This window comes from Anomaloglossus baeobatrachus, chromosome 2 (assembly GCF_048569485.1).
Source record: "Anomaloglossus baeobatrachus isolate aAnoBae1 chromosome 2, aAnoBae1.hap1, whole genome shotgun sequence".
NCBI classification, from domain to species: Eukaryota; Metazoa; Chordata; class Amphibia; order Anura; family Aromobatidae; genus Anomaloglossus; species Anomaloglossus baeobatrachus.
Window position 1 is genome coordinate 640,642,397 of NC_134354.1, and position 24,966 is coordinate 640,667,362.

Here is a 24,966-nt window from a genome sequence, read left to right on the forward strand (position 1 = left end):
TCGAGGTCTTTGGTGCCAACCACACACGTGACGTTTGGAGACTGGATGGCACTGCATACGACCCCAAGAATAGCATCCCTACAGTCAAGCATGGTGGTGGCAGCATCATGCTGTGGGGCTGTTTCTCAGCCAAGGGGCCTGGCCATCTGGTCCGCATCCATGGGAAGATGGATAGCACGGCCTACCTGGAGATTTTGGCCAAGAACCTCCGCTCCTCCATCAAGGATCTTAAGATGGGTCGTCATTTCATCTTCCAACAAGACAACGACCCAAAGCACACAGCCAAGAAAACCAAGGCCTGGTTCAAGAGGGAAAAAAATCAAGGTGTTGCAGTGGCCTAGTCAGTCTCCTGACCTTAACCCAATTGAAAACTTGTGGAAGGAGCTCAAGATTAAAGTCCACATGAGACACCCAAAGAACCTAGATAACTTGGAGAATATCTGCATGGAGGAGTGGGCCAAGATAACTCCAGAGACCTGTGCCGGCCTGATCAGGTCTTATAAAAGACGATTATTAGCTGTAATTGCAAACAAGGGTTATTCCACAAAATATTAAACCTAGGGGTTGAATAATAATTGACCCACACTTTTATGTTGAAAATTTATTAAAATTTAACTGAGCAACATAACTTGTTGGTTTGTAAGATTTATGCATCTGTTAATAAATCCTGCTCTTGTTTGAAGTTTGCAGGCTCTAACTTATTTGCATCTTATCAAACCTGCTAAATCTGCAGGGGGTTGAATAGTACTTGTAGGCACTGTACATACATACTTCTCATTAAGGTACACTCTGCCGCCATCTTGACAGAAAAAAACGTAGGAATGTAGAAATTTTTGCAAATTTATTAAAACAAGAAAAACTGAAATATCACATGCTCATAAGTATTCAGACCCTTTGCTCAGTATTGAGTAGAAGCACCTTTTGAGCTAGTACAGCCAGGAGTCTTCTTGGGAATTATGCAACAAGTTTTTCACACCTGGATTTGGGATCCTCTGCCATTCTTCCTTGCAGATCCTCTCCAGTTCCGTCAGGTTGGATGGTGAACGTTGGTGGACAGCCATTTTCAGGTCTCTCCCAAGACGCTCAATTGGGTTTAGGTCAGGGCTCTGGCTGGGCCAGTCAAGAATGGTCACAGTTGTTCTGAAGCCATCCATTTGTTATTTTAGCTGTGTGCTTAGGATCATTGTTTTGTTGGAAGATGACCCTTCGGCCAAGTCCAAGAGGTTTTCTTCCAGGATATCTCTGTACTTGGCCGCATTCATTTTTCCTTCAAATTACAACCAGTCCTCCTGTCCCTGCAGTTGAAAACCACGCCCACAGCATGATGCTGCCACCACCATGTTTCACTGTTGGGTTGTATTGCGCAGGTGATGAGCAGTGCCTGGTTTTCTCCACACATACCACTTAGAATTATCACCAAAAAGTTCTATCTTCATCTCATCAGACCAGAAAATCTTAGATCTCATAGTCTGGGATTCCTTCATGTGTATTTTTGCAAACTCTATGTGGGCTTTCATAGGATTTTCACTAAGGAGAGGCTTCCGTCGGGCCACTCTGCCACAAAGGCCTGGCTGGTGGAAGGCTGCAGTGATAGTTGACTTTGTGGAACTTTCTCCCATCTCCCATCTCCGGAGCTCAGCCACAGTGATCTTGGGGTTCTTCTTTTCCTCTCACCAAGGCTCTTCTACCACGATTGCTCAGTTTGGCTGGACGGCAAGGTCTAGGAAGAGTTCTGGTGGTCCCAAACGTCTTCCATTTAAGGATTATGGAGGCCATTGTGCTCTTAGGAACCTTGAGTACTGCAGAAATTCTTTTGTAACCTTGGCCAGATCTGTGCCTTGCCACAATTCTGTCTCTGAGCTCCTTGGGCAGTTCCTTTGACCTCATGATTCTCATTTTGTCTAATATGCACCGAGCTGTGAGGTCTTATATAGACAGGTGTGTGCCTTAGTTTCCAAATCAAGTCCTATCAGTTAAATTAAACACAACTGGACTCCAATGAAGAAGTGGAACCATCTCAAGGATCAGCATGTGAAATGGAAATGGACAGCATGTTACTTAAATAGGAGTTTGAGCAAAGGGTCTGAATACTTATGACCATGTGATATTTCAGTTTTTCTTGTTTAATAAATTTTGCAAAAATGTCTACATTTGTTTTTTTCTGTCAAGATGGGGTGCAGAGTGTGCATTAAATGAGTAAAATAATTGAACTTTTTTGAATTTACCAAATGGCTGTAAAGAGTAAAAAATGTAAAGGGGTCTGAAAACTTTCCATATATTTTATTTATTCATTATATATATATATATATATATATATATATATATATATATATATATATATATATATATATATATATATATATATATATATATATATATATATATATATATATATATATATATATATATATATATATATATATATATATATTTATTTTTTTTTTTATTTGGCGCACACCATTTGAATGCCACAGTTTGCACCTTTTCAAAACTTTCTCAGCCACTCAAAAGAATTTGGGTGGATCCTTGCAGAATACGACGAGGCCATGCACTGCCCCGGACGTTTACTAAAGTTTACGACAAAGTGGCATAAACTATAATCCAAAACAACAACAGCCCTTGGATGGCATAGATTTGTATTTCTGCAACAAATTTATTAAAAGGAAACAAAATCAGAGGCATCTTACGCCCGAATCTTCAGTTATCGGAGTTGTGTGTGAGCAGCTGCCCAATCAGTACAACCTGTGCATCTGTCAGACCATAAATGAAGCTGGATGAATCCAGGCAGTTTCGGTGCAGCACTTTCAAGCTGCATAGCAAAGGGCATTCACTTTGTCTATAAAACCAGACACCTTTCAGATAGAGGTGGCTGGTAACCTGGGCAATGAGCAGTAAAGTATAGACATTAAATATCCTCAAGAACAGAGGAATTTCTATAGGCTGTAAATTGTAAAGCACTTGTAGAAACAAGTAACTTTCCAATTTTACCCATTTAATAAAATGTGACAACCTCTTCAACTACTTGCAAATGCCCATAGACTATAGATATCTGGACCGTCCGCATGATTCTCTGCACTGATGTCCGTAAATGTCAATGCAGAGAATAGCAGCTACAGAAGATCAGGACCAGGGAGCCAGCCGTCAGTAACAGCTGAATGCCCCATAGCGAACGCAGAGATGGTTTACTACCAAAAGGCTGCTGCCAATCCAAATTGTCATCAATAGCCTTGCCTCTGTCAAAAAAAAAAAAACGGTTCCATATATACAAATAATTGATACGGAAAGGGAAACTGTAAAATATATTTATGGGGTATTTTGTAATCAGCAAAATAAAAAAAGTAAAAAACAGTCGTCAAGTTTTCCCACCGATATTGACAGATTCACCAATCTTGTCAACTGGAACTACTAACATATATTGTTGCACCACGATAAAATATCAAAAGAAGGAAAAGCTTTCAGTCATTTCTCTGATTCTAAGGCCGGGGCCACACGGGGACTACTGCGATCCCCTTGCATGAGACTCGGCTCGTGCTGGCAGTACAGCAGAGCCGAGTCTCATGCTTGTGTCCTTGCAACTGAGGTCCGTTCGTGCGAGCAGACCTCAGCTGCGGGGGGCGGGCCGGCTCTCAGGAGGGGTGGGAGGGATTTCTCTCCCTCTCTCCTGCGTAGCCGGCTATAGACATTCTCTCATTGCACTGGCAGTACACCGGTGTACCGCGAGTGCAGTGCGATTTTTCTCTCGCCCCATTCACTTGAATGGGTGCGAGAGAAAGAGTCTCGGATTACAATCGCAGCATGCTGCGATTGTTTTCTCGGTCCGATTAGGGCTGAGAAAATAATCGCTCATGTGTGCTCACACACAGGCTAGAATTGGTCCGAGGGGAATGCGATGTTTTATCGCACTCCACTCGCACCGATTTTCTCGCCGTGTGGCTTAGGCCTAACTGTTCCAACAGGATCTACTCAAGATCCCCATGTATCTGTACCTCTAAAGGGGTAGGCTAGCTTTAAGACTTTAAAGATAAACATAGAACACACTTGTACAATGTATTTTTATTTTTTTTTACCTGCAGCTTTGGCACACTTTACACTCAGGACATTGCCAGCCAGAGCGCTTCAAAGGTGTTAGGGTAATCTCCAGACAGGATCCATGATAGTGCAGTCCGCAGCTGGTGCAGAACAGGAGGTCCCCGGGCTTGTCACAGAGCACGCAACAAGAGTCATCTAACGCAGGGCCAACACACAGATTACATAGATTAAATAAAGCACCAATACTTATAATCAAAACAGAATACACAAAAATATATTTATATATATAATATATAATAAATAAATATATGACATTCTCTTTCTTTCCCATGGAATAAATATGGTCATGACAACCTTCAAGAGACACAATATACTGCGATATAATTATAATTGTGTAAAGTACTCTCAGCTTTTCAGAATAGGCAGTTATGGTTGCACTATGTCTGGCCATTATAGGACTGGTGTTCTGCATTTCCACCTCTGCAGACTCACTGAAAGCTGGCGGAAGACTAGATCCTGCACAGCAGAGGGGATTCCTGCTCTACATCCCTTAAGGTGGTGTCACACACAGCGACGACGACAATGATGTCGCCAAGTCACCCATTTTCTGTGACGTAGCAGCGACGTCCCGTTGCGGTCGCTGTGTGTGACATCCAGCAACGACCTGGCCCCTGCTGTGAGGTCGCCGGTCGTTGCTGAATGTCCTGCTTCATTTTTTGGACGTTGCTCTCCCGCTGTGAAGCCCACATCGCTGTGTGTGACAGCGACAGAGCGATGAACTGAAGCGAGCAGGGAGCCGGTGTCTGGCAGCTGCGGTAAGCTGTAACCACGGTAAACATCGGGTAACCAAGAAGCCCTTTCCTTGGTTACCCGATATTTATCTTAGTTACTAGCATCCACCTCTCTCACGCTGCCAGTGCCGGCTCCCTGCACACATAGCTGGAGTACACATCGGGTAATTAACCCGATGTTTACTCTGGCTAGGAGTGCAGGGAGCAGAGAGTCGGCACTGGCAGTGTGAGAGCGGCGGACGCTAGTAACCAAGGTAAATATCGGGTAACCAAGAGAAGTGCTTTCCTTGGTTACCTGATGTTTACCTTAGTTACGCTTCCACGCATCACTGCTGGCTGGGGGGCTGGTCACTGGTGAGATCTGCTTGTTTGACAGCTCACCAGCGACCACGTAACGACGCAGCAGCGATCCTGATAAGGTTAGATAGATCGCTGGTCGTGATGGCTGCTGCGTCGCTATGTGTGACACCACCTTTAGTCACTGAGAAAAGCAGCAGCTCAAACGAAAATAAACAGCAGTACTGAGCAGTGTAAATGTGAATCCAGCTCTTGGGTGGCGTGAAAGACTTGTTAGAAAGCTCAGCTCCATCTTCCCTTGTCCAATTACAACAAATACTCCCTAAACATATATTGTTACATGTCATAACAAATACAAAAACAACAACAAATGTATAACCTGGTTTAGTCAAGAAAATAGCCAAAAGCAGCACTACGAACATAGGGAAGACATGGCACATCTGTAGAAGTTATAGCTTTGTGTGTAAATCATTGTACTTGTTTTTATTATGTATACCAATTCTCACATGTACAGCGCCATGGAATGAAGGGAATTTTGTTTACTTACCGTAAATTCCTTTTCTTCTAGCTCCAATTGGGATACCCAGACAATTGGGTGTATAGGCTATGCCTCCGGAGGCCGCACAAAGTATTACACTAAAAGTGTAAAGCCCCTCCCCTTCTGCCTATACACCCCCCGTGCTCCCACGGGCTCCTCAGTTTTGGTGCAAAAGCAAGAAGGAGGAAAAAAAATTATAAAACTGGTTTAAAGTAAATTCAATCCGAAGGAATATCGGAGAACTGAAACCATTCAACATGAACAACATGTGTACACAAAAAAACAGGGGCGGGTGCTGGGTCTCCCAATTGGAGCTAGAAGAAAAGGAATTTACGGTAAGTAAACAAAATTCCCTTCTTCTTTGTCGCTCCATTGGGAGACCCAGACAATTGGGACGTCCAAAAGCAGTCCCTGGGTGGGTAAATAATACCTCATAATAGAGCCGTAACGGCTCCGTCCTACAGGTGGGCAACCGCCGCCTGAAGGACTCGCCTACCTAGGCTGGCATCCGCCGAAGCATAGGTATGCACCTGATAGTGTTTCGTGAAAGTGTGCAGGCTCGACCAGGTAGCCGCCTGACACACCTGCTGAGCCGTAGCCTGGTGCCTCAAAGCCCAGGACGCACCCACGGCTCTGGTAGAATGGGCCTTCAGCCCTGAGGGAACCGGAAGCCCAGCAGAACGGTAAGCTTCGAGAATTGGTTCCTTGATCCACCGAACCAGGGTTGATTTGGAAGCCTGTGACCCTTTACGCTGGCCAGCGACAAGGACAAAGAGTGCATCCGAGCGGCGCAGGGGCGCCATACGAGAAATGTAGAGTCTGAGTGCTCTCACCAGATCTAACAAGTGCAAATCCTTTTCACATTGGCGAATTGGATGAGGGCAAAAAGAGGGTAAGGAGATATCCTGATTAAGATGAAAAGGGGATACCACCTTAGGTAGAAATTCCGGAACCGGACGCAGAACCACCTTGTCCTGGTGAAACACCAGGAAAGGGGCTTTGCATGACAATGCTGCTAGCTCAGACACTCTCCGAAGTGAAGTGACTGCTACTAGGAAAACCACTTTCTGCGAAAGGCGTGCGAGAGAAATATCCCTCATTGGCTCGAACGGTGGTTTCTGAAGAACCATCAGCACCCTGTTCAGATCCCAGGGTTCCAACGGACGTTTGTAAGGAGGGACGATGTGACAAACCCCCTGCAGGAACGTGCGTACCTGTGGAAGTCTGGCCAAGCGCTTCTGAAAAAACACAGAGAGCGCAGAGACTTGTCCCTTAAGGGAGCCAAGCGACAAACCCTTTTCCAATCCGGACTGAAGAAAGGACAGAAAAGTGGGCAAGGCAAATGGCCAGGGAGAAAAACCCTGATCAGAGCACCATGACAGGAATATTTTCCACGTCCTGTGGTAGATCTTGGCGGACGTTGGTTTCCTAGCCTGTCTCATAGTGGCAATGACCTCTTGAGATAATCCTGAAGACGCTAAGATCCAGGACTCAATGGCCACACAGTCAGGTTGAGGGCCGCAGAATTCAGATGGAAAAACGGCCCTTGAGACAGCAAGTCTGGTCGGTCTGGTAGTGCCCACGGTTGGCCCACCGTGAGATGCCACAGATCCGGGTACCACGACCTCCTCGGCCAGTCTGGAGCGACGAGGATGGCGCGGCGGCAGTCGGCCCTGATCTTGCGTAACACTCTGGGCAACAGTGCCAGCGGAGGAAACACATAAGGGAGATGAAACTGCGACCAATCCTGAACTAAGGCGTCTGCCGCCAGAGCTCTGTGATCGTGAGAACGTGCCATGAATGCCGTGACCTTGTTGTTGTGCCGGGACGCCATTAGGTCGACGTCCGGCATCCCCCAGCGGCAACAGATCTCCTGAAACACGTCCGGGTGAAGGGACCATTCCCCTGCGTCCATGCCCTGGCGACTGAGAAAATCTGCTTCCCAGTTTTCCACGCCCGGGATGTGAACTGCGGAGATGGTGGAGGCCGTGGCTTCCACCCACATCAAAATCCGCCGGACTTCCTGGAAGGCTTGCCGACTGCGTGTTCCTCCTTGGTGGTTGATGTAAACCACCGCTGTGGAGTTGTCCGACTGAATTCGGATCTGCTTGCCTTCCAGCCACTGCTGGAACGCTTTTAGGGCTAGATACACTGCCCTGATCTCCAGAACATTGATCTGAAGTGAGGACTCTTGCCGAGTCCACGTACCCTGAGCCCTGTGGTGGAGAAAAACCGCTCCCCACCCTGACAGACTCGCGTCCGTCGTGACCACCGCCCAGGATGGGGGTAGGAAGGATTTCCCCTTCGATAATGAAGTGGGATGAAGCCACCACCGAAGGGAAGCTTTGGTTGCCTGAGAGAGGGAGACGTTCCTGTCGAGGGACGTCGGCTTCCTGTCCAATTTGCGTAGGATGTCCCATTGAAGAGGACGCAGGTGAAACTGCGCGAAAGGGACTGCCTCCATTGCTGCCACCATCTTCCCCAGGAAGTGCATGAGGCGCCTCAAGGGGTGTGACTGGCCTTGAAGGAGAGATTGCACCCCCGTCTGTAGTGAACGCTGCTTGTTCAGCGGAAGCTTCACTATCTCTGAGAGGGTATGAAACTCCATGCCAAGATATGTCAGCGATTGGGCCGGTGTCAGATTTGACTTTGGAAAATTGATGATCCACCCGAAACTCTGGAGAGTCTCCAGAGTAGCGGTGAGGCTGTGCTGGCATGCCTCTTGAGAGGGAGCCTTGACCAGCAGATCGTCTAAGTAAGGGATCACCGAGTGACCCTGAGAGTGGAGGACCGCAACTACTGCAGCCATGACCTTGGTGAAAACCCGTGGGGCTGTCGCCAGGCCGAACGGCAGTGCCACGAACTGAAGGTGCTCGTCTCCTATGGCGAAGCGCAGGAAGCGCTGATGCTCTGGAGCAATCGGTACGTGGAGATAAGCATCTTTGATATCGATCGATGCAAGGAAATCTCCTTGGGACATTGAGGCGATGACGGAGCGGAGGGATTCCATCCGGAACCGCCTGGCCTTTACGTGTTTGTTGAGCAGTTTTAGGTCCAGGACAGGACGGAAAGACCAGTCCTTCTTTGGAACCACAAACAGGTTGGAGTAAAAACCGTGACACTGTTGCTGAAGAGGAACAGGGACCACCACTCCTTCTGTCTTCAGAGTGCCCAGCGCCTGCAGAAGAGCAGAGCATCGGCTCGCTCGGGAGGCGGAGATGTTCTGAAAAATCGAGTCGGAGGACGAGAGCTGAACTCTATCCTGTAACCGTGAGACAGAATGTCTCTCACCCAACGGTCTTTTACCTGTGGCAGCCAAATGTCGGAAAAACGGGAGAGCCTGCCACCGACCGAGGATGCGGTGTGAGGAGGCCGTAAGTCATGAGGAAGCCGCCTTGGTAGCGGCACCTCCAGCGGTCTTTTTAGGGCGTGACTTAGACCGCCATGGATCGGAGTTCCTCTGATCCTTCTGAGGCCTTTTGTACGAGGAGAATTGGGACCTGCCCGCACCCCGAAAGGACCGAAACCTCGACTGTCCCCTCCTCTGTTGGGGTAATTTTGGTTTGGCCTGGGGTAAGGATGTTTCCTTTCCCTTGGATTGTTTGATGATTTCATCCAGCCTCTCACCAAACAAACGGTCGCCAGAAAATGGCAAACCGGTTAAGCACTTTTTGGAAGCCGAATCTGCCTTCCATTCCCGTAGCCACAGGCGAATTGTCGGCTGCAACCGCCGTACGGCTCGCAGAGTCCAGGACAGCATTAATAGCGTAGGACGCAAATGCCGACGTTTGAGAAGTTATGGACGCCACTTGCGGCGCAGACGTACGTGTGAGTGCGTCAATTTGCGCTTGACCCGCTGCAATAGCTTGGAGTGCCCATACGGCTGCGAATGCTGGAGCAAAAGACGCGCCGATAGCTTCATAGATGGATTTCAACCAGAGCTCCATCTGTCTGTCAGTGGCATCCTTGAGCGAAGCCCCATCTTCAACTGCAACTATGGATCTAGCCGCCAGTCTGGAGATTGGAGGATCCACCTTGGGACACTGAGTCCAGCCCTTGACCACGTCAGGGGGGAAGGGATAACGTGTATCCTTAAGGCGCTTGGAAAAACGCTTATCTGGACAAACTCGGTGTTTCTGGACTGCCTCTCTGAAGTCGGAGTGATCCAGAAACATACTCGTTGTACGCTTGGGGAACCTGAAACGGAATTTCTCCTGCTGAGAGGCTGACTCCTCCACTGGAGGAGCCGAGGGAGAAATATCCAACATTTGATGTATGGACACGATAAGATCATTCACTACGGCGTCACCATCAGGAGTATCAAGGTTGAGAGCGGCCTCAGGATCAGAATCCTGATCAGCTATCTCCGCTTCATCATACAGAGAGTCCTCCCTCTGAGACCCTGAACAATGTGATGAGGTCGAGGGGATTTCCCAGCGAGCTCGCTTAGGCGGTCTGGGGCTGCGGTCCGTGTCAGAGACCTCACCCTGGGATCTATGAGACACCCCGGGGGAACATTGTTGTTCCAACTGAGGGGAACCAGGGGGCAATGATTCCACAGTGCCCATGGTCTGAGATACCGGTCTGGACTGCAAAGCTTCTAGAATTTTAGCCATAGTCTCAGAAAGTCTGTCAGTAAAAACTGCAAACTCCGTCCCTGTCACCTGGACAGTGTTAGCTGGTGGTTCCCCCTGGGCCCCCCTTAGCAGAGGCTCCGGCTGAGCAAGTGCCACAGGGGCCGAGCAGTGCACACAATGAGGGTCAGTGGAACCTGCCGGTAGCGAGGTCGTACATGCGGCGCAGGCAGCATAGTAAGCCTGTGTTTTGGCACCCCTGCCTCTTGTGGGCACCATGCTGTTGTCTCCCCTGAGCAACACAATAGGGTATATAGCCAGAAATCAACCGTGCACCATACAGTGTAAAGTATAGCCTATAAACATATAATCTATAATTACACTTCTGCACAAGTGGGGCCAGCACCTCAGGTGCTGCTTACCGCCCGATTAAAGCGGTTGTGTGGCCACCAGAATCCCTGCCTGGGTCCCCCAGAGCTTGTCTCCCCTCTGCAGCGTCAGAGGAGCTGACAGGAATGGCTGCCGGCGTCCTGAGGAGAGGAGGGAGCCGTGGGCGTGACCCAGAAAGTGCGGGAACTGGTGCCCCACTGTGCACAGTGAGGGGGGTGGAGTATGCAAAGCATGCTCCAGCCCTCAGTGCTGCCGTCCTGTACAGCGTCCCGCCCTTCCCCTGACTGGCAGGGCTGGGGGCGGGAAGAAAAAGAGACTAGGCCGCAAAAGCCGGGGACTCGAGTTATAAGCGCGGCCGCCGTATAAGCGCGGTCGGCGCGGAAGTCCCCGGCGCACTAACAGTCCCAGCCGCGCCGCAGTGATAACAATGGCAGCGGCGGTCAGCGCGGCAGTCCCCATACACTAACACACTCAGCGACGCTGCAGTGTGTAATGGCACAAACGCAGTCAGCGCCGCGGTCCCCGGTGCACTAGCACACCCAGCAATGCTGGAGTGTTGCTGTGCGTGGTCCCCACGGGGACACAGAGTACCTCAAAGTAGCAGGGCCATGTCCCTGAACGATACTCGGCTCCTATCCAGCAGAGTCCCCAGGAGCTGTGGATGGAGCACGGTCTCAGTGCCTGGAGACCGATTAGGATCCCACTTCACCCAGAGCCCTAAGGGGGATGGGGAAGGAAAACAGCATGTGGGCTCCAGCCTCCGTACCCGCAATGGATACCTCAACCTTAACAACACAGCCGACAAGAGTGGGGTGAGAAGGGAGCATGCTGGGGGCCCTGTTAAGGGCCCTCTTTTCTTCCATCCGACATAGTCAGCAGCTGCTGCTGACTAAGCTGTGGAGCTTGCGTGCATGTCTGCCTCCTTCGCACAAAGCAAAAAACTGAGGAGCCCGTGGGAGCCCGTGGGGTGTATAGGCAGAAGGGGAGGGGCTTTACACTTTTAGTGTAATACTTTGTGCGGCCTCCGGAGGCATAGCCTATACACCCAATTGTCTGGGTCTCCCAATGGAGCGACAAAGAAAAATGGAGTAGTAATAATAATAATAATAATAATAATAATAATAATAATAATAAATAAAGTTATAGATGCTAAAATTGTTATATTGACCCTGGTTGTCCCCATGTGTGGCAATGACTGACCGCAGAGGTAGGCATCCTAAAGAAATGCAGACAGGTGCCCCTGCTCACTGTCGTCTTACTCTATAGTACCCTAAAGACACTAGAATTATACACAGATGAATGAAGAGAATTCAAATAAATTAAAAAAAATAAGATTACTAAAGTCAAAAGGCATCTTATTCTGTATTCCTACAGCCTCAGAAATGTGGCTAGTAAGGTCTAAAAATCTATGTACCACAATGCATCTAACTCCATCGTGATTTCCCAGATTGATACACATATATACATTCACCCTCCGGATGTTGGTTCAACAGGAACCCATGGACTGAAGGGTAGTTTGTTGAATGATGGACACAGAGCTGGCTATCATCTCAGCTCCCTGCAGCTCAGCAGCAGGGAGCTGGCTGTCACTTAGCATATTGGCAGGGTGCCCCGCCAACAGAGCGGAGTGGAAGAGAAGCAGCTGCTCTGTCAACAGGACATCGAAGGAAGCAGGAGAATCACTAACTAGCAGGAGCGGTCCATGACCACACCGAGCTGGGAGAGATTGTCGCCAGGCAGAACAGGGAGGTAGTTAGCAACCAAACAAAAAAAAAAATAAAACAAAGACACGAATGTTATATTTACCTGTACTTTTCATTTATGCAAAGTCTCTATAAAGTTAGGGTCTCGTTACGCGTAGCGACGTTCCAGCGATTCCGACAACGATACGACCTCAGGATCGCTGGTATGTCGCTACATGGTCGCTAGTGAGCTGGCAAATAGGCAGATCTAATTAACGACGCAGCAACAATACGATGATCCGTATAACGACCTCGGCGGTCGTTGGGACTCTGTCACACAGCCGCTATTCTGACGATTCAGACCTCAATAGAGGCGTAGGGTTTCCACCCAGCCGTGCCAACAAGGCCGCTCGTCGTTGTTATGGCGTCAAACACAGCGATGCATGCTGCTCAGCAGGACACAAACGATCAAAAAATGAACCAGGACGTTCAGGTACGATTGGCGATATCACAGCAGAGGCCGGTCGCTGCTATGTGTCACACGTAGCGAGATCACTGTTGCGTCCCAAAAGCTGTGACATTTTAGCGATCTCGCTAACGACATCGCTACATGTAACGGGGACTTTAGCCTGAAAAAAGATCAATGGTGACGCTGACAACAACATGTAATGTAAAGAGGAGTCTGAACTAACCCATTGCAGCTGCTTCTGCCACATGTTCGGTGCACAGCAATTTTAAGGTCTTCATTGACTGGAAGGATCCACTCGCAGCAGCGCATGGAAAGTGATATCGGCGCAAACACCCTGTCGAGTGGCACTGAATGGTAGCACCCATCCGTTTACAGTATTCACATTTCTAGAAGATACAAGTGGAAGTTTATTTCTTTCTATTAAATACAATTTGATGGCGGCTCAAAGCTGAGACGTTTACAAACCTGTGAGATCCCTGAGAATACAGCTATATCCACATTAGTCAGTCCAGCTCCTTCCACGCGCTGGACTCCATATGACCACGACGCACACCAGTAGTGAACCCAGCAGTGACCTGTGAATGGAATGAATGTAGGCTCCAATAAGAGAGAGTAGTAAATCAAGGCACTATTATGTCAATCTAACAACCTGGCATGTTAATGTCTAGTCCTGTACTACAAGGGTGGAAAACAACCTTGTATAAGGGAATGACCGCTACAGAACGAGCGGTATAAATAGCCAAACACTATTTTAAAATAACCTATTGCAGAGACGACGTACAAGTACATCATATGTACATCATATGTGCAGAGAATATATGGAGCCTGCGTGATACACAGCGAGAGATATCTAAGGCTGCTTTCACACATCCGGTTTGAGCCGTGCGGCTCAATCCGGCTGTGAAACCTATGCAACGGATGCGGTGAAAACACCGCATCCTTTGCATACGTTTTTTACATGCGGCCCGTCCGGTTTTTGCCGCTTGCGGCATGCTACTGAGTATGCGCAGTGGACAAAACCGCATGCGGTGGTCGGATGCGGTTTTTGCTGCATCGCGCCGCATCCGGCGTCCATAGGGATGCATTGAAAGAAGGGAATTTTGTTTACTTACCGTAAATTCCTTTTCTTCTAGCTCCAATTGGGAGACCCAGACAATTGGGTGTATAGGCTATGCCTCCGGAGGCCGCACAAAGTATTACACTTAAAAGTGTTAAGCCCCTCCCCTTCTGCCTATACACCCCCCGTGCTCCCACGGGCTCCTCAGTTTTGGTGCAAAAGCAAGAAGGAGGAAAAAGAATTATAAACTGGTTTAAAGTAACTTCAATCCGAAGGAATATCGGAGAACTGAAACCATTCAACATGAACAACATGTGTACACAAAAAAACAGGGGCGGGCGCTGGGTCTCCCAATTGGAGCTAGAAGAAAAGGAATTTACGGTAAGTAAACAAAATTCCCTTCTTCTTTGTCGCTCCATTGGGAGACCCAGACAATTGGGACGTCCAAAAGCAGTCCCTGGGTGGGTAAAATAATACCTCGTAAGAGAGCCGTAAAACGGCCTCTTCCTACAGGTGGGCAACCGCCGCCTGAAGAACTCGTCTACCTAGGCTGGCATCCGCCGAAGCATAGGTATGCACCTGATAGTGTTTCGTGAAAGTGTGCAGGCTCGACCAGGTAGCCGCCTGACACACCTGCTGAGCCGTAGCCTGGTGCCTCAAAGCCCAGGACGCGCCCACGGCTCTGGTAGAATGGGCCTTCAGCCCTGAGGGAACCGGAAGCCCAGCCGAACGGTAGGCTTCGAGAATTGGCTCCTTGATCCACCGAGCCAAGGTTGATTTGGAAGCCTGTGACCCTTTACGCTGGCCAGCGACAAGGACAAAGAGTGCATCCGAGCGGCGCAGGGGCGCCGTACGAGAAATGTAGAGTCTGAGTGCTCTCACCAGATCTAACAAGTGCAAATCCTTTTCACATTGGTGAACTGGATGAGGACAAAAAGAAGGTAAGGAGATATCCTGATTGAGATGAAAGGGGGATACCACCTTAGGGAGAAATTCCGGAACCGGACGCAGAACCACCTTGTCCTGGTGAAAAACCAGGAAAGGGGCTTTGCATGACAGCGCTGCTAGCTCAGACACTCTCCGAAGTGAAGTGACTGCTACTAGAAAAACCACTTTCTGCGAAAGGCGTGAGAGAGAAATATCTCTCATTGGCTCGAATGGTGGTTTCTGAAGAACCATCAGCACCCTGTTCAGATCCCAGGGTTCTAACGGCCGCTTGTAAGGAGGAACGATGTGACAAACCCCCTGCAGGAACGTGCGTACCTGTGGAAGTCTGGCTAGGCGCTTCTGGAAAAACACAGAGAGCGCTGAGACTTGTCCCTTAAGGGAGCCGAGCGACAAACCCTTTTCCAGTCCAGATTGAAGGAAGGACAGAAAAGTGGGCAAGGCAAAAGGCCAGGGAGAAAAACCCTGAGCAGAGCACCACGACAGGAAAATTTTCCACGTCCTGTGGTAGATCTTGGCGGACGTTGGTTTCCTAGCCTGTCTCATAGTGGCAATGACGTCTTGAGATAACCCTGAAGACGCTAGGATCCAGGACTCAATGGCCACACAGTCAGGTTGAGGGCCGCAGAATTCAGATGGAAAAACAGCCCTTGAGATAGCAAGTCTGGTCGGTCTGGTAGTGCCCACGGTTGGCCGACCGTGAGATGCCACAGATCCGGGTACCACGACCGCCTCGGCCAGTCTGGAGCGACGAGGATGACGCGGCGGCAGTCGGCCCTGATCTTGCGTAACACTCTGGGCAACAGTGCCAGCGGAGGAAACACATAAGGGAGTTGAAACTGCGACCAATCCTGAACTAAGGCGTCTGCCGCCAGAGCTCTGGGATCTTGAGACCGTGCCATGAACGTCGGTACCTTGTTGTTGTGCCGGGACGCCATGAGGTCGACGTCCGGCACCCCCCAGCAGCAACAGATCTCCTGAAACACGTCCGGGTGAAGGGACCATTCCCCTGCGTCCATGCCCTGGCGACTGAGATAATCTGCTTCCCAGTTTTCCACGCTTGGAATGTGAACTGCAGAGATGGTGGAGGCCGTGGCTTCCACCCACATCAAAATCCGCCGGACTTCCTGGAAGGCTTGCCGACTGCGTGTGCCGCCTTGGTGGTTGATGTATGCCACCGCTGTGGAATTGTCCGACTGAATTCTGATCTGCTTGCCTTCCAGCCACTGCTGGAACGCTTTCAGGGCAAGATACACTGCCCATATTTCCAGAACATTGATCTGAAGCGAGGACTCTTGCTGGGTCCACGTACCCTGAGCCCTGTGGTGGAGAAAAACCGCTCCCCACCCTGACAGACTCACGTCCGTCGTGACCACCTCCCAGGATGGGGGTAGGAAGGATTTCCCCTTCGATAATGAAGTGGGAAGAAGCCACCACCGAAGGGAAGCTTTGGTCGCCTGAGAGAGGGAGACGTTCCTGTCGAGGGACGTCGGCTTCCTGTCCCATTTGCGTAGGATGTCCCATTGAAGAGGACGCAGGTGAAACTGCGCGAAAGGAACTGCCTCCATTGCTGCCACCATCTTCCCCAGGAAGTGCATGAGGCGCCTCAAGGGGTGTGACTGGCCTTGAAGGAGAGATTGTACCCCTGTCTGTAGTGACCGCTGCTTGATCAGCGGAAGCTTCACTATCGCTGAGAGGGTATGAAACTCCATGCCAAGGTATGTGAGCGATTGGGCCGGTGTCAGATTTGACTTTGGAAAATTGATGATCCACCCGAAACTCTGGAGAGTCTCCAGGGTAGCGTCGAGGCTGTGTTGGCATGCCTCTTGAGAGGGTGCCTTGATCAGGAGATCGTCCAAGTAAGGGATCACCGAGTGACCCTGAGAGTGGAGGACCGCTACTACAGTAGCCATAACCTTGGTGAAAACCCGTGGGGCTGTTGCCAGGCCGAACGGCAGTGCCACGAACTGCAGGTGTTCGTTTTTTATGGCTAAGCGCAAGAAGCGCTGGTGCTCTGGAGCAATCGGTACGTGGAGATAAGCATCTTTGATATCGATCGATGCAAGGAAATCTCCTTGGGACATTGAGGCGATGACGGAGCGGAGGGATTCCATCCGGAACCGCCTGGTCTTTACGTGTTTGTTGAGAAGTTTCAGGTCCAGGACAGGACGGAAAGACCCGTCCTTCTTTGGGACCACAAACAAGTTGGAGTAAAAACCGTGGCCCTGTTGCTGAAGAGGAACAGGGACCACCACTCCTTCTGCCTTCAGAGTGCCCAGCGCCTGCAGAAGAGCCTCGGCTCGCTCGGGAGGCGGGGATGACCTGAAGAATCGAGTCGGGGGACGAGAGGTGAACTCTATCTTGTAACCGTGAGACAGAATGTCTCTCAACCAACGGTCTTTTACCCGTGGCAGCCAGGCGTCGCAAAAGCGGGAGAGCCTGCCACCGACCGAAGATGCGGAGTGAGGAGGCCGAAAGTCATGAGGAAGCCGCTTTGGTAGCGGCACCTCCGGTGGCCTTTTTAGGACGTGACTTAGACCGCCACGCGTCAGAGTTCGTTTGATCTTTCTGAGGCCTTTTGGACGAGGAGAATTGGGACCTGCCCGCGCCCCGAAAGGACCGAAACCTCGACTGCCCCTTCCTCTGTTGGGGTATGTTCGGTTTGGGCTGGGGTAAGGATGTATCCTTTCCCTTGGATTGTTTGATGATTTCATCCAAACGCTCGCCAAACAATCGGTCGCCAGAAATTGGCAAACTGGTTAAGCGCTTTTTGGAAACAGAATCTGCCTTCCATTCCCGTAGCCACAAGGCCCTGCGGAGTACCACCGAATTGGCGGCTGCAACCGCCGTACGGCTCGCAGAGTCCAGGACAGCATTAATAGCGTAAGACGCAAATGCCGACGTCTGAGTGGTTATGGACGCCACCTGTGGCGCGGACGTGCGTGTGGCTGCGTCAATTTGCGCTTGACCTGCTGAGATAGCTTGTAGCGCCCATACGGCTTCGAACGCTGGGGCAAAAGAAGCGCCGATAGCTTCATAGATGGATTTCAACCAGAGCTCCATCTGCCTGTCAGTGGCATCTTTGAGTGAAGCCCCATCTTCCACTGCAAGTATGGATCTAGCTGCCAGTCTGGAGATTGGAGGATCCACTTTGGGACACTGAGCCCAACTTTTGACCACGTCAGGGGGAAAAGGATAACGTGTATCCTTAAGGCGCTTAGAAAAACGCTTATCTGGACAAGCATGGTGATTCTGGACTGCCTCTCTGAAATCAGAGTGGTCCAGAAACATACTCGGTGTACGCTTGGGAAACCTGAAACGGAATTTCTCCTGCTGAGAAGCTGACTCCTCCACCGGAAGAGCTGAGGGAGAAATATCCAACATACGATTGATGGACGTAATAAGGTCGTTCACTATGGCGTCCCCATCCGGAGTATCAAGATTGAGAGCGGCCTCAGGATCAGAATCCTGATCAGCTGTCTCCGCATCATCAACCAGAGATTCCCCCCTCTGAGACCCTGCACAATATGATGATGTCGAGGGAAAATCTAAGCGAGCTCGCTTAGTCGGTCTGGGGCTGGGGTCTGTGTCAGAACCCTCAGCCTGGGATCCATGAGATACCCCGGGAGGACATTGTTGGTCCAGCTGAGGTGGGCCAGGGAACAAAGATTCAACAGAGTCCCTGTGCTGAGATACCGGCCTGGACTGCAAGGTTTCTAGTATCTTAGCCATAGTCTCAGAGAGTTTTGCAAACTCCGTCCCCGTCACCTGAACAGTGTTAGCAGGTGGCTCCCACTGGGCCCCTCTTAGCAGAGGCTCCGGCTGAGTAAGTGCCACAGGGGCCGAACAGTGCACACAATGAGGGTCAGTGGAACCTGCCGGTAGCGGGGTCGTACATGCGGCGCAGGCAACATAATAAGCCTGTGTTTTGGCACCCCTGCCTTTCGTGGGCGCCATGCTATTATCTTCCCTGAGTAACACAATAGGGTATATAGCCAGAAATCAACTGTGCACCATACAGTGTAAAACATATATACCATAAACATATAATGTTACACTACTGCACAATGGGGCTAGCACCACAGGTGCTGCTTACCACCCGCCTAAAGCGGTTGTGAGGCCACCAGAGTCCCTGCCTGGGTCTCCCAGACTTTGTCCCCCTCTGCTGCGTCCGAGGAGCTGACAGGAATGGCTGCCGGCGTCCTGAGGAGAGGGAGCCGTGGGCGTGACCCAGAAAGTGCGGGAACTGGTGCCCGCACTGTGCACAGTGAGGGGGGTGGAGTATGCAAAGCATGCTCCAGCCCTCAGTGCTGCTCGTTCTGTGCAGCGTCCCGCCCTTCCCCTGCCTGTTAGGGCTGTGGGCGGGAGGAAAGGAAACTAGGCCGCAAAAAGCCGGGGACTCTAGTAATAAACGCGGCCGCCGTAAAAGCGCGGCCGGCGTGAAAGTCCCCGGCGCACTACAAGTCCCAGCCGCGCCGCAGTGTTTCCATGGCCGCGGCGGTCAGTGCGGCAGTCCCTATACATAAACACACTCAGCAACGCTGAGTGTGTAATGGCACATATTAACCCGGTCAGCGCCGTGGTCCCCGGTGCACTAGCACACCCAGCAAAGCTGGAGTGTTGCTGTGCGCGGTCCCCACCGGGATACAGAGTACCTCCAAGTAGCAGGGCCATGTCCCTGAACGATACCCGGCTCCTATCCAGCAGGCTCCACAGGAGTTGTGGATGAAGCGCGGTCTCAGTGCCTGGAGACCGATAGGATCCCACTTCCACCAGAGCCCTAAGGGGGATGGGGAAGGAAAAACAGCATGTGGGCTCCAGCCTCCGTACCCGCAATGGATACCTCAACCTTACAACACCGCCGACAAGAGTGGGGTGAGAAGGGAGCATGCTGGGGGCTCTATATGGGCCCACTTTTCTTCCATCCGACATGGTCAGCAGCTGCTGCTGACCAATCTGTGGAGCTGTGCGTGCGTGTCTGACCTCCTTCGCACAAAGCAAAAAACTGAGGAGCCCGCGGGAGCACGGGGGGTGTATAGGCAGAAGGGGAGGGGCTTAACACTTTTAAGTGTAATACTTTGTGCGGCCTCCGGAGGCATAGCCTATACACCCAATTGTCTGGGTCTCCCAATGGAGCGACAAAGAAAATACGTTGGGTTTTTTTTGCCGGAGCAAAAAACGTGCCAGGGAACGTTCCATCCGGCCGCCGCATCGGCTAAATCTGCATGCATGCACGCGGCAAAAACCGGACGGAACGCAAGCCCATGCGGCACAATGCGGCGCCAATGCAAGTCAGTGCTGGAAAAAACGAAACCGGCGGCGGTTTTCGTTTTTTCAGCAGAGCGCCGGATTGTGCCGCACTGCTACAGCCGGATGTGTGAAAGCAGCCTAAGTAAGGCTCTGGAACGCTCTTCCTGAGAAAGTAGTGATGGCCAACTTACTGAATGAATTTAAGAGAGGAATGGATGCTTTTCTTGATAGCAAAAGTATAGAAGGTTATAAATAACATAATATTACAGGTAGATAGTTGACCCAGCGTAGGAGTTGGGAAATAATTTTTTTTTTCTCCCCTATGAAGAACACTGGCTTTTACTCGGTGGCTTTTTGCCTTCTACAGGTTCAACACTGGAAAACAGCGGCACTAAAATAGGCTGAACTAGATGGACATAAGGTCTTCCTTACTATGCTACTATGCTAACAGTGGATATGAGACTGCAACTACCAGAGAGTCAACCCCTTAGATGACATGATCATATACAACAACAACAACAACAACATCTAAATGGGGAGGCAAACTGATTCTTAAAAAAAAAAAAAAAAAAAAAAAAACACACACACCACAAACCCGTGATCTCAAAAGTTTACAAATTTGTATTACCTCCTTTTCTATATTGAACATTACAGGGGTATGGCGGGAAGAAAAAAATATATAAATAATGTATTTTCGAATGGACAGGCCGTTCAACTCTAGGTAGCATCCATAATGCTGTTTCCCATCCTCACAGTACCTGAAATTCAGGGTGACACCAGAGCTGCTTCTTGGTGCTTCCTCTACTTGCCGGGACCTTGCATCACATATCAAGGAGCGTGGCCTACCTAAAAGTAGCTACCAGCCTCCAGATAATATCTGCTTCCCTGCAGTCCGAGAACTGGGGGGAGCAGGCCACGACCCACACAATGCCCCCTGTTCTTAGACTGTAGGGAACGCTGATGTTATCAGGGACCTGACAGCTACTAGCAGGAAGCAGGCTACGCTCCCCGATGTGTGCTATAAGATCCCAGAAGGTAGGGGGAGCATCAAGGAGCAGCTCCAGCATCTCACTGAATTGCAGGCATAGCGAGGATGGGAAATAATACTATGCACGATATCTTCAGGGTTTAATCACGGCATAGCATTAGAACAATGTTTATCTCCCCAGGGTACACCTTTAAGTCTAAACCTGGCAGAATAGTTTCAATTCCATTAGACAAAAATATATTTTTTTCACAATTTTTCAACACATAATATAATAAAATAAATGATACTACGTAAAAAGAACACGTCCTGCAAAAAAAAAAAAGCCTGTATGCAACTTATGTCAAATGACAAAGGAACAACATTATGGCTCTTGAAAGGCAATACGAAAATAAGAAACAATACAAATACTCTCTCGTGCCTTTTATCATGTTTTAGTAGCGGGAGAGGAGAAGGAGGGGGCGGAGGGGAAAACAAATAAACAATCGAAAAACAAAGTGCTCTATATTCCATCCTAACCTGAAGGTTCAAAAAGCTCCTCTGGTGACACAGGCTCGGCAAACCCAGTAACAGAAGGATCCAAGTACTCTGTGCCAATTTCATGTACCCGACAGAGAGCAGGATCCAGTTGTGGGCGACCTGGAGAAGGATCAAACCGTAGTAGTTCCCGCTGTCCATATGGACTCCATTCTCCACAATTGCAGAGGGCACAGCGCCTACAGTGGCAACCAATAGGTAATGAGAACCATAACCAAAACCATAAACATTGCCTACATTTATAAAGGATAAGTTAAAGGATTTACAGGAAGGGACGCAAACATTTATCACAAAGTACCTGCCACAAGGCGAGCCTGGGACAGTGCCATCCCCTACAAAACATGCGGCGGGCGATAGATTGCTGGGCTCATCCGCTTCCGCTTCACAGGCCACATCAGAGGCATTTTCATCAGCTAAGTGCAATAAATTACAGGGTTCACATGTGATCTCTCAAAGACATCTTCTCTATAAAAATTTTCATATTTGTATAAAACACTTTTTTCCCCTATTTTTGCACGGTGCAGATTTGCGGCAAACATTTTTCACAGCAAATCTACAAGAAAGTCTGCAGATTTCAGCACACGGCAGTATGCACTCCTCCGCGGGGGATTCCTCTGTTCCCAGCAGGGCATCCATAGCAGGCTGTGTGCATTTTTGACCGCTGTAGCAAGAAGTTTATACCATGATAGATATAATTTTTTTTACCTTGATTTTTTTTATTTACTTTTCTTACCATTTTCCACTTTTGAGGTTTTTCTGCATCAAAACAAGTCAATTTTGGGCCTGAAAAATCTTACCCTTTACTTATACTGTGTTCCACTGAAGATTTGCCAGCCAAAATTCAGGATGGAAAGCCAACATATATCATGTGTGAACAGTCCTTTACCCTCACAATAGGATCATAAGGACGGGGCAAGACGGGGGACTACTGTGATCCTCGCCTGACACTCAGCCCACGCTAGCAGCACAGCAGGAGCAGAGTGTCATGCGAGTGTCACTGTGACTGAGGTCCGATCATGCGATCGGACCTCAGCAGCGGGGGACGCGCCGGCACTGTGCAGGGTCAGGCCAGCGCTGAGGAGAGAGGGATTTATCTCCCTCTCTCCTCAGTTGCCGGCTATTGCCTTTCTTGCCCTGCACTCGCAGTACACCAGTTTACTGAGACTGCAGTGGTTTTTCTCTCGCCCCTTAGGGAAACTTTGCACACTACGACATCGCAGGTGCGATGTCGGTGGGGTCAAATCGAAAGTGACGCACATCCGGCGTCACAGTCTACATCGGAGTATGTGAATCGTTTTTACTACGATTAACGAGCGCAAAAGCGTCGAAATCGTATGATCGATGTAGCGTCAGTCATTTCCATAATTTCGGAAGGACCGGTGTTACGATGTTGTTCCTCGTTCCTGCGGCAGCACACAACGCTGTGTGTGAAGCAGCAGGAGCGAGGAACATCACCATACCTGCGTCCCGTGGCTCACGTCGGCTATGCGGAAGGACGGATGTGGGCGGGATGTTTACGTCCCGCTCATCTCCGCCCCTCTGCTTCTATTGGCCGCCTGCCGTGTGACGTCGCTGTGACGCCGCACGACCCACCCCCTTAGGAAGGAGGTGGTTCGCCGGTCAGAGCGACGTCGCAGGGCAGGTAAGTGCATGTGAAGCTGCCGCAGCTATCACAAGATATCGCAGCTGTGACGGGGGTGGGGACTATCGCTCTCGGCATCGAACCATCGGCTTGCAATGTCGTAGTGTGCAAAGTACCCCATAGACTTGAATGGGTGCGAGAGAAACCAGGAACGCATTAGAGTCGCAGCATGCTGCGATTGTTTTCTTGGTCCGATTGGGGCTAAGAAAATAATCGCTCATGGGTGTTGGCACATAGGGTAATATTAGGCCGATGTTTTATCGCATTCCACTCAGTACGATTTTCCTGCCGTGTGTCTTAGGCCTTATGCCAGTCTAGAGCACAATTTGCTTTGTATGAGAATGGTAAATGATGTCACACTGCTCTGGTGAAGGTATAACCATAGTCTGTATGCAGCATTGCTATAGCCTGAATGCACAAACAGAAATGCTACCCACATCCTCTGCTGAAGTCCAGTTACATTACCTGACGCTTCCGATTCTTTGTCCTCGCTGGATGGTTTCTGATCATCCATCCCTGGCCGAAAACTCACTGTCCCTTTTAGGGCGACCTACAGAGAAAAGCAAACAATTGTTATAAAAACATTCCCAGAGCTGACTTTTTTTTTTTTTTTTTATCATCATAGCTCTATCAACAATACAATACATGCATTTTTTGGAAGGAGGAAGCAGAAAGTCTACATCTTGCTATAGTGTTCTTGCGTTTCTCACTCATTCGTGCTCGATCCTGGCTACAATGCAGGACACAGCGCAGCCATCACTAATGCACGATCCTCGAAATTCAACAGACCATACACTAATGTTACCTGCTCTGTATACTGGTCACAACAGGTTTTTTTTAACCAAAAAACACACTTGGGTGAACTGTACTGGAGTGATGTCACAGCCCATGTGACAAACACATAGAAAATAAATCAAGACCACAATTTTTACTTTAACCCCATTACAACAGCCTTATGGAGATAAACGGCGGCAGAATAGGGTTCTTATTTTGATCCGCCGATTATAAACCATAGGCAGAAAAAAAAAAAAAAAAAAAGAATTGTCTCGCGCCCCCCAGCGTCAGAACATCTCTGGGGTTTCAGCTGCCGGGGGTAGCTGAGACCCTGAAGATCATGATTCCAGACTTTTTCCAGTACCCGGTCGCGTGATCACAGTTATATACCGCATAACGATGGTCACATTACAGTAAATGGCGGCGCCGGTATAAAAAAAAAAAAAAATGATTTATCTCCCACGTGCTATTATCAAACATGTCAGAAGAAATCTCCTCCCCCGGTCACTCAGTGTCACCAAAGTGCCAACCCTCTCTCCATAATCCAAGATGGCATCATGCACAACTAGCGCACCGGCTGCATTCATCCTCCACCTTTGATTTCTGTCGCATGTGCCATGACATATGCGATAGAAAACTCCTCCCCAGTTCCAGCTAGCTTACCCCCTATAACCCCCCCCAGTGTTCCCCTTGAACCTTGCGCAGCGTTATCCTCCACGATTCCTCCTCCTCCTTCTTCACAATAGATGTTGGCCACATGCGCAGAGAGCGGCTGTCAGCCGGCTACCTGCCTGCTCCTGACACTGAGCTCACTGACACTCATACTGCCGAGCGGTGGACCCAGGGAGAGTGGGTGAACACACACTCCTCACAGAGCGTCTGCTCTTTCAGAAAATGAGTGATACGTTCACTGAGCGTACCTCCATATTCAGAAAAGTCCAGAATCGTCGAGGGACCTCAAATGAATTGCGTCAGACCGGATTTTCTTTCTTCTTTTTAATAAATT

At 49.6% G+C, this 24,966-nt stretch overlaps 1 protein-coding gene across 1 annotated transcript in view; it reads right to left on the reverse strand.

Annotated features, from left to right (window-relative positions):
* The window catches only part of KMT2D (lysine methyltransferase 2D), a 385,659-nt gene that overhangs the window by 299,396 nt on the left and 61,297 nt on the right, over positions 1 to 24,966 (reverse strand). The window contains exons 2-7 of the mRNA XM_075333879.1: positions 23,652 to 23,736; positions 21,843 to 21,957; positions 21,527 to 21,723; positions 13,236 to 13,345; positions 12,994 to 13,156; positions 4,068 to 4,224 (exon numbers count right to left, since the gene is read on the reverse strand). Of these exons, the coding sequence (XP_075189994.1) occupies positions 4,068 to 4,224; positions 12,994 to 13,156; positions 13,236 to 13,345; positions 21,527 to 21,723; positions 21,843 to 21,957; positions 23,652 to 23,700 (791 nt within the window). The 5' untranslated portion in view covers positions 23,701 to 23,736. The remainder of the gene's footprint in view (positions 1 to 4,067; positions 4,225 to 12,993; positions 13,157 to 13,235; positions 13,346 to 21,526; positions 21,724 to 21,842; positions 21,958 to 23,651; positions 23,737 to 24,966) is intronic.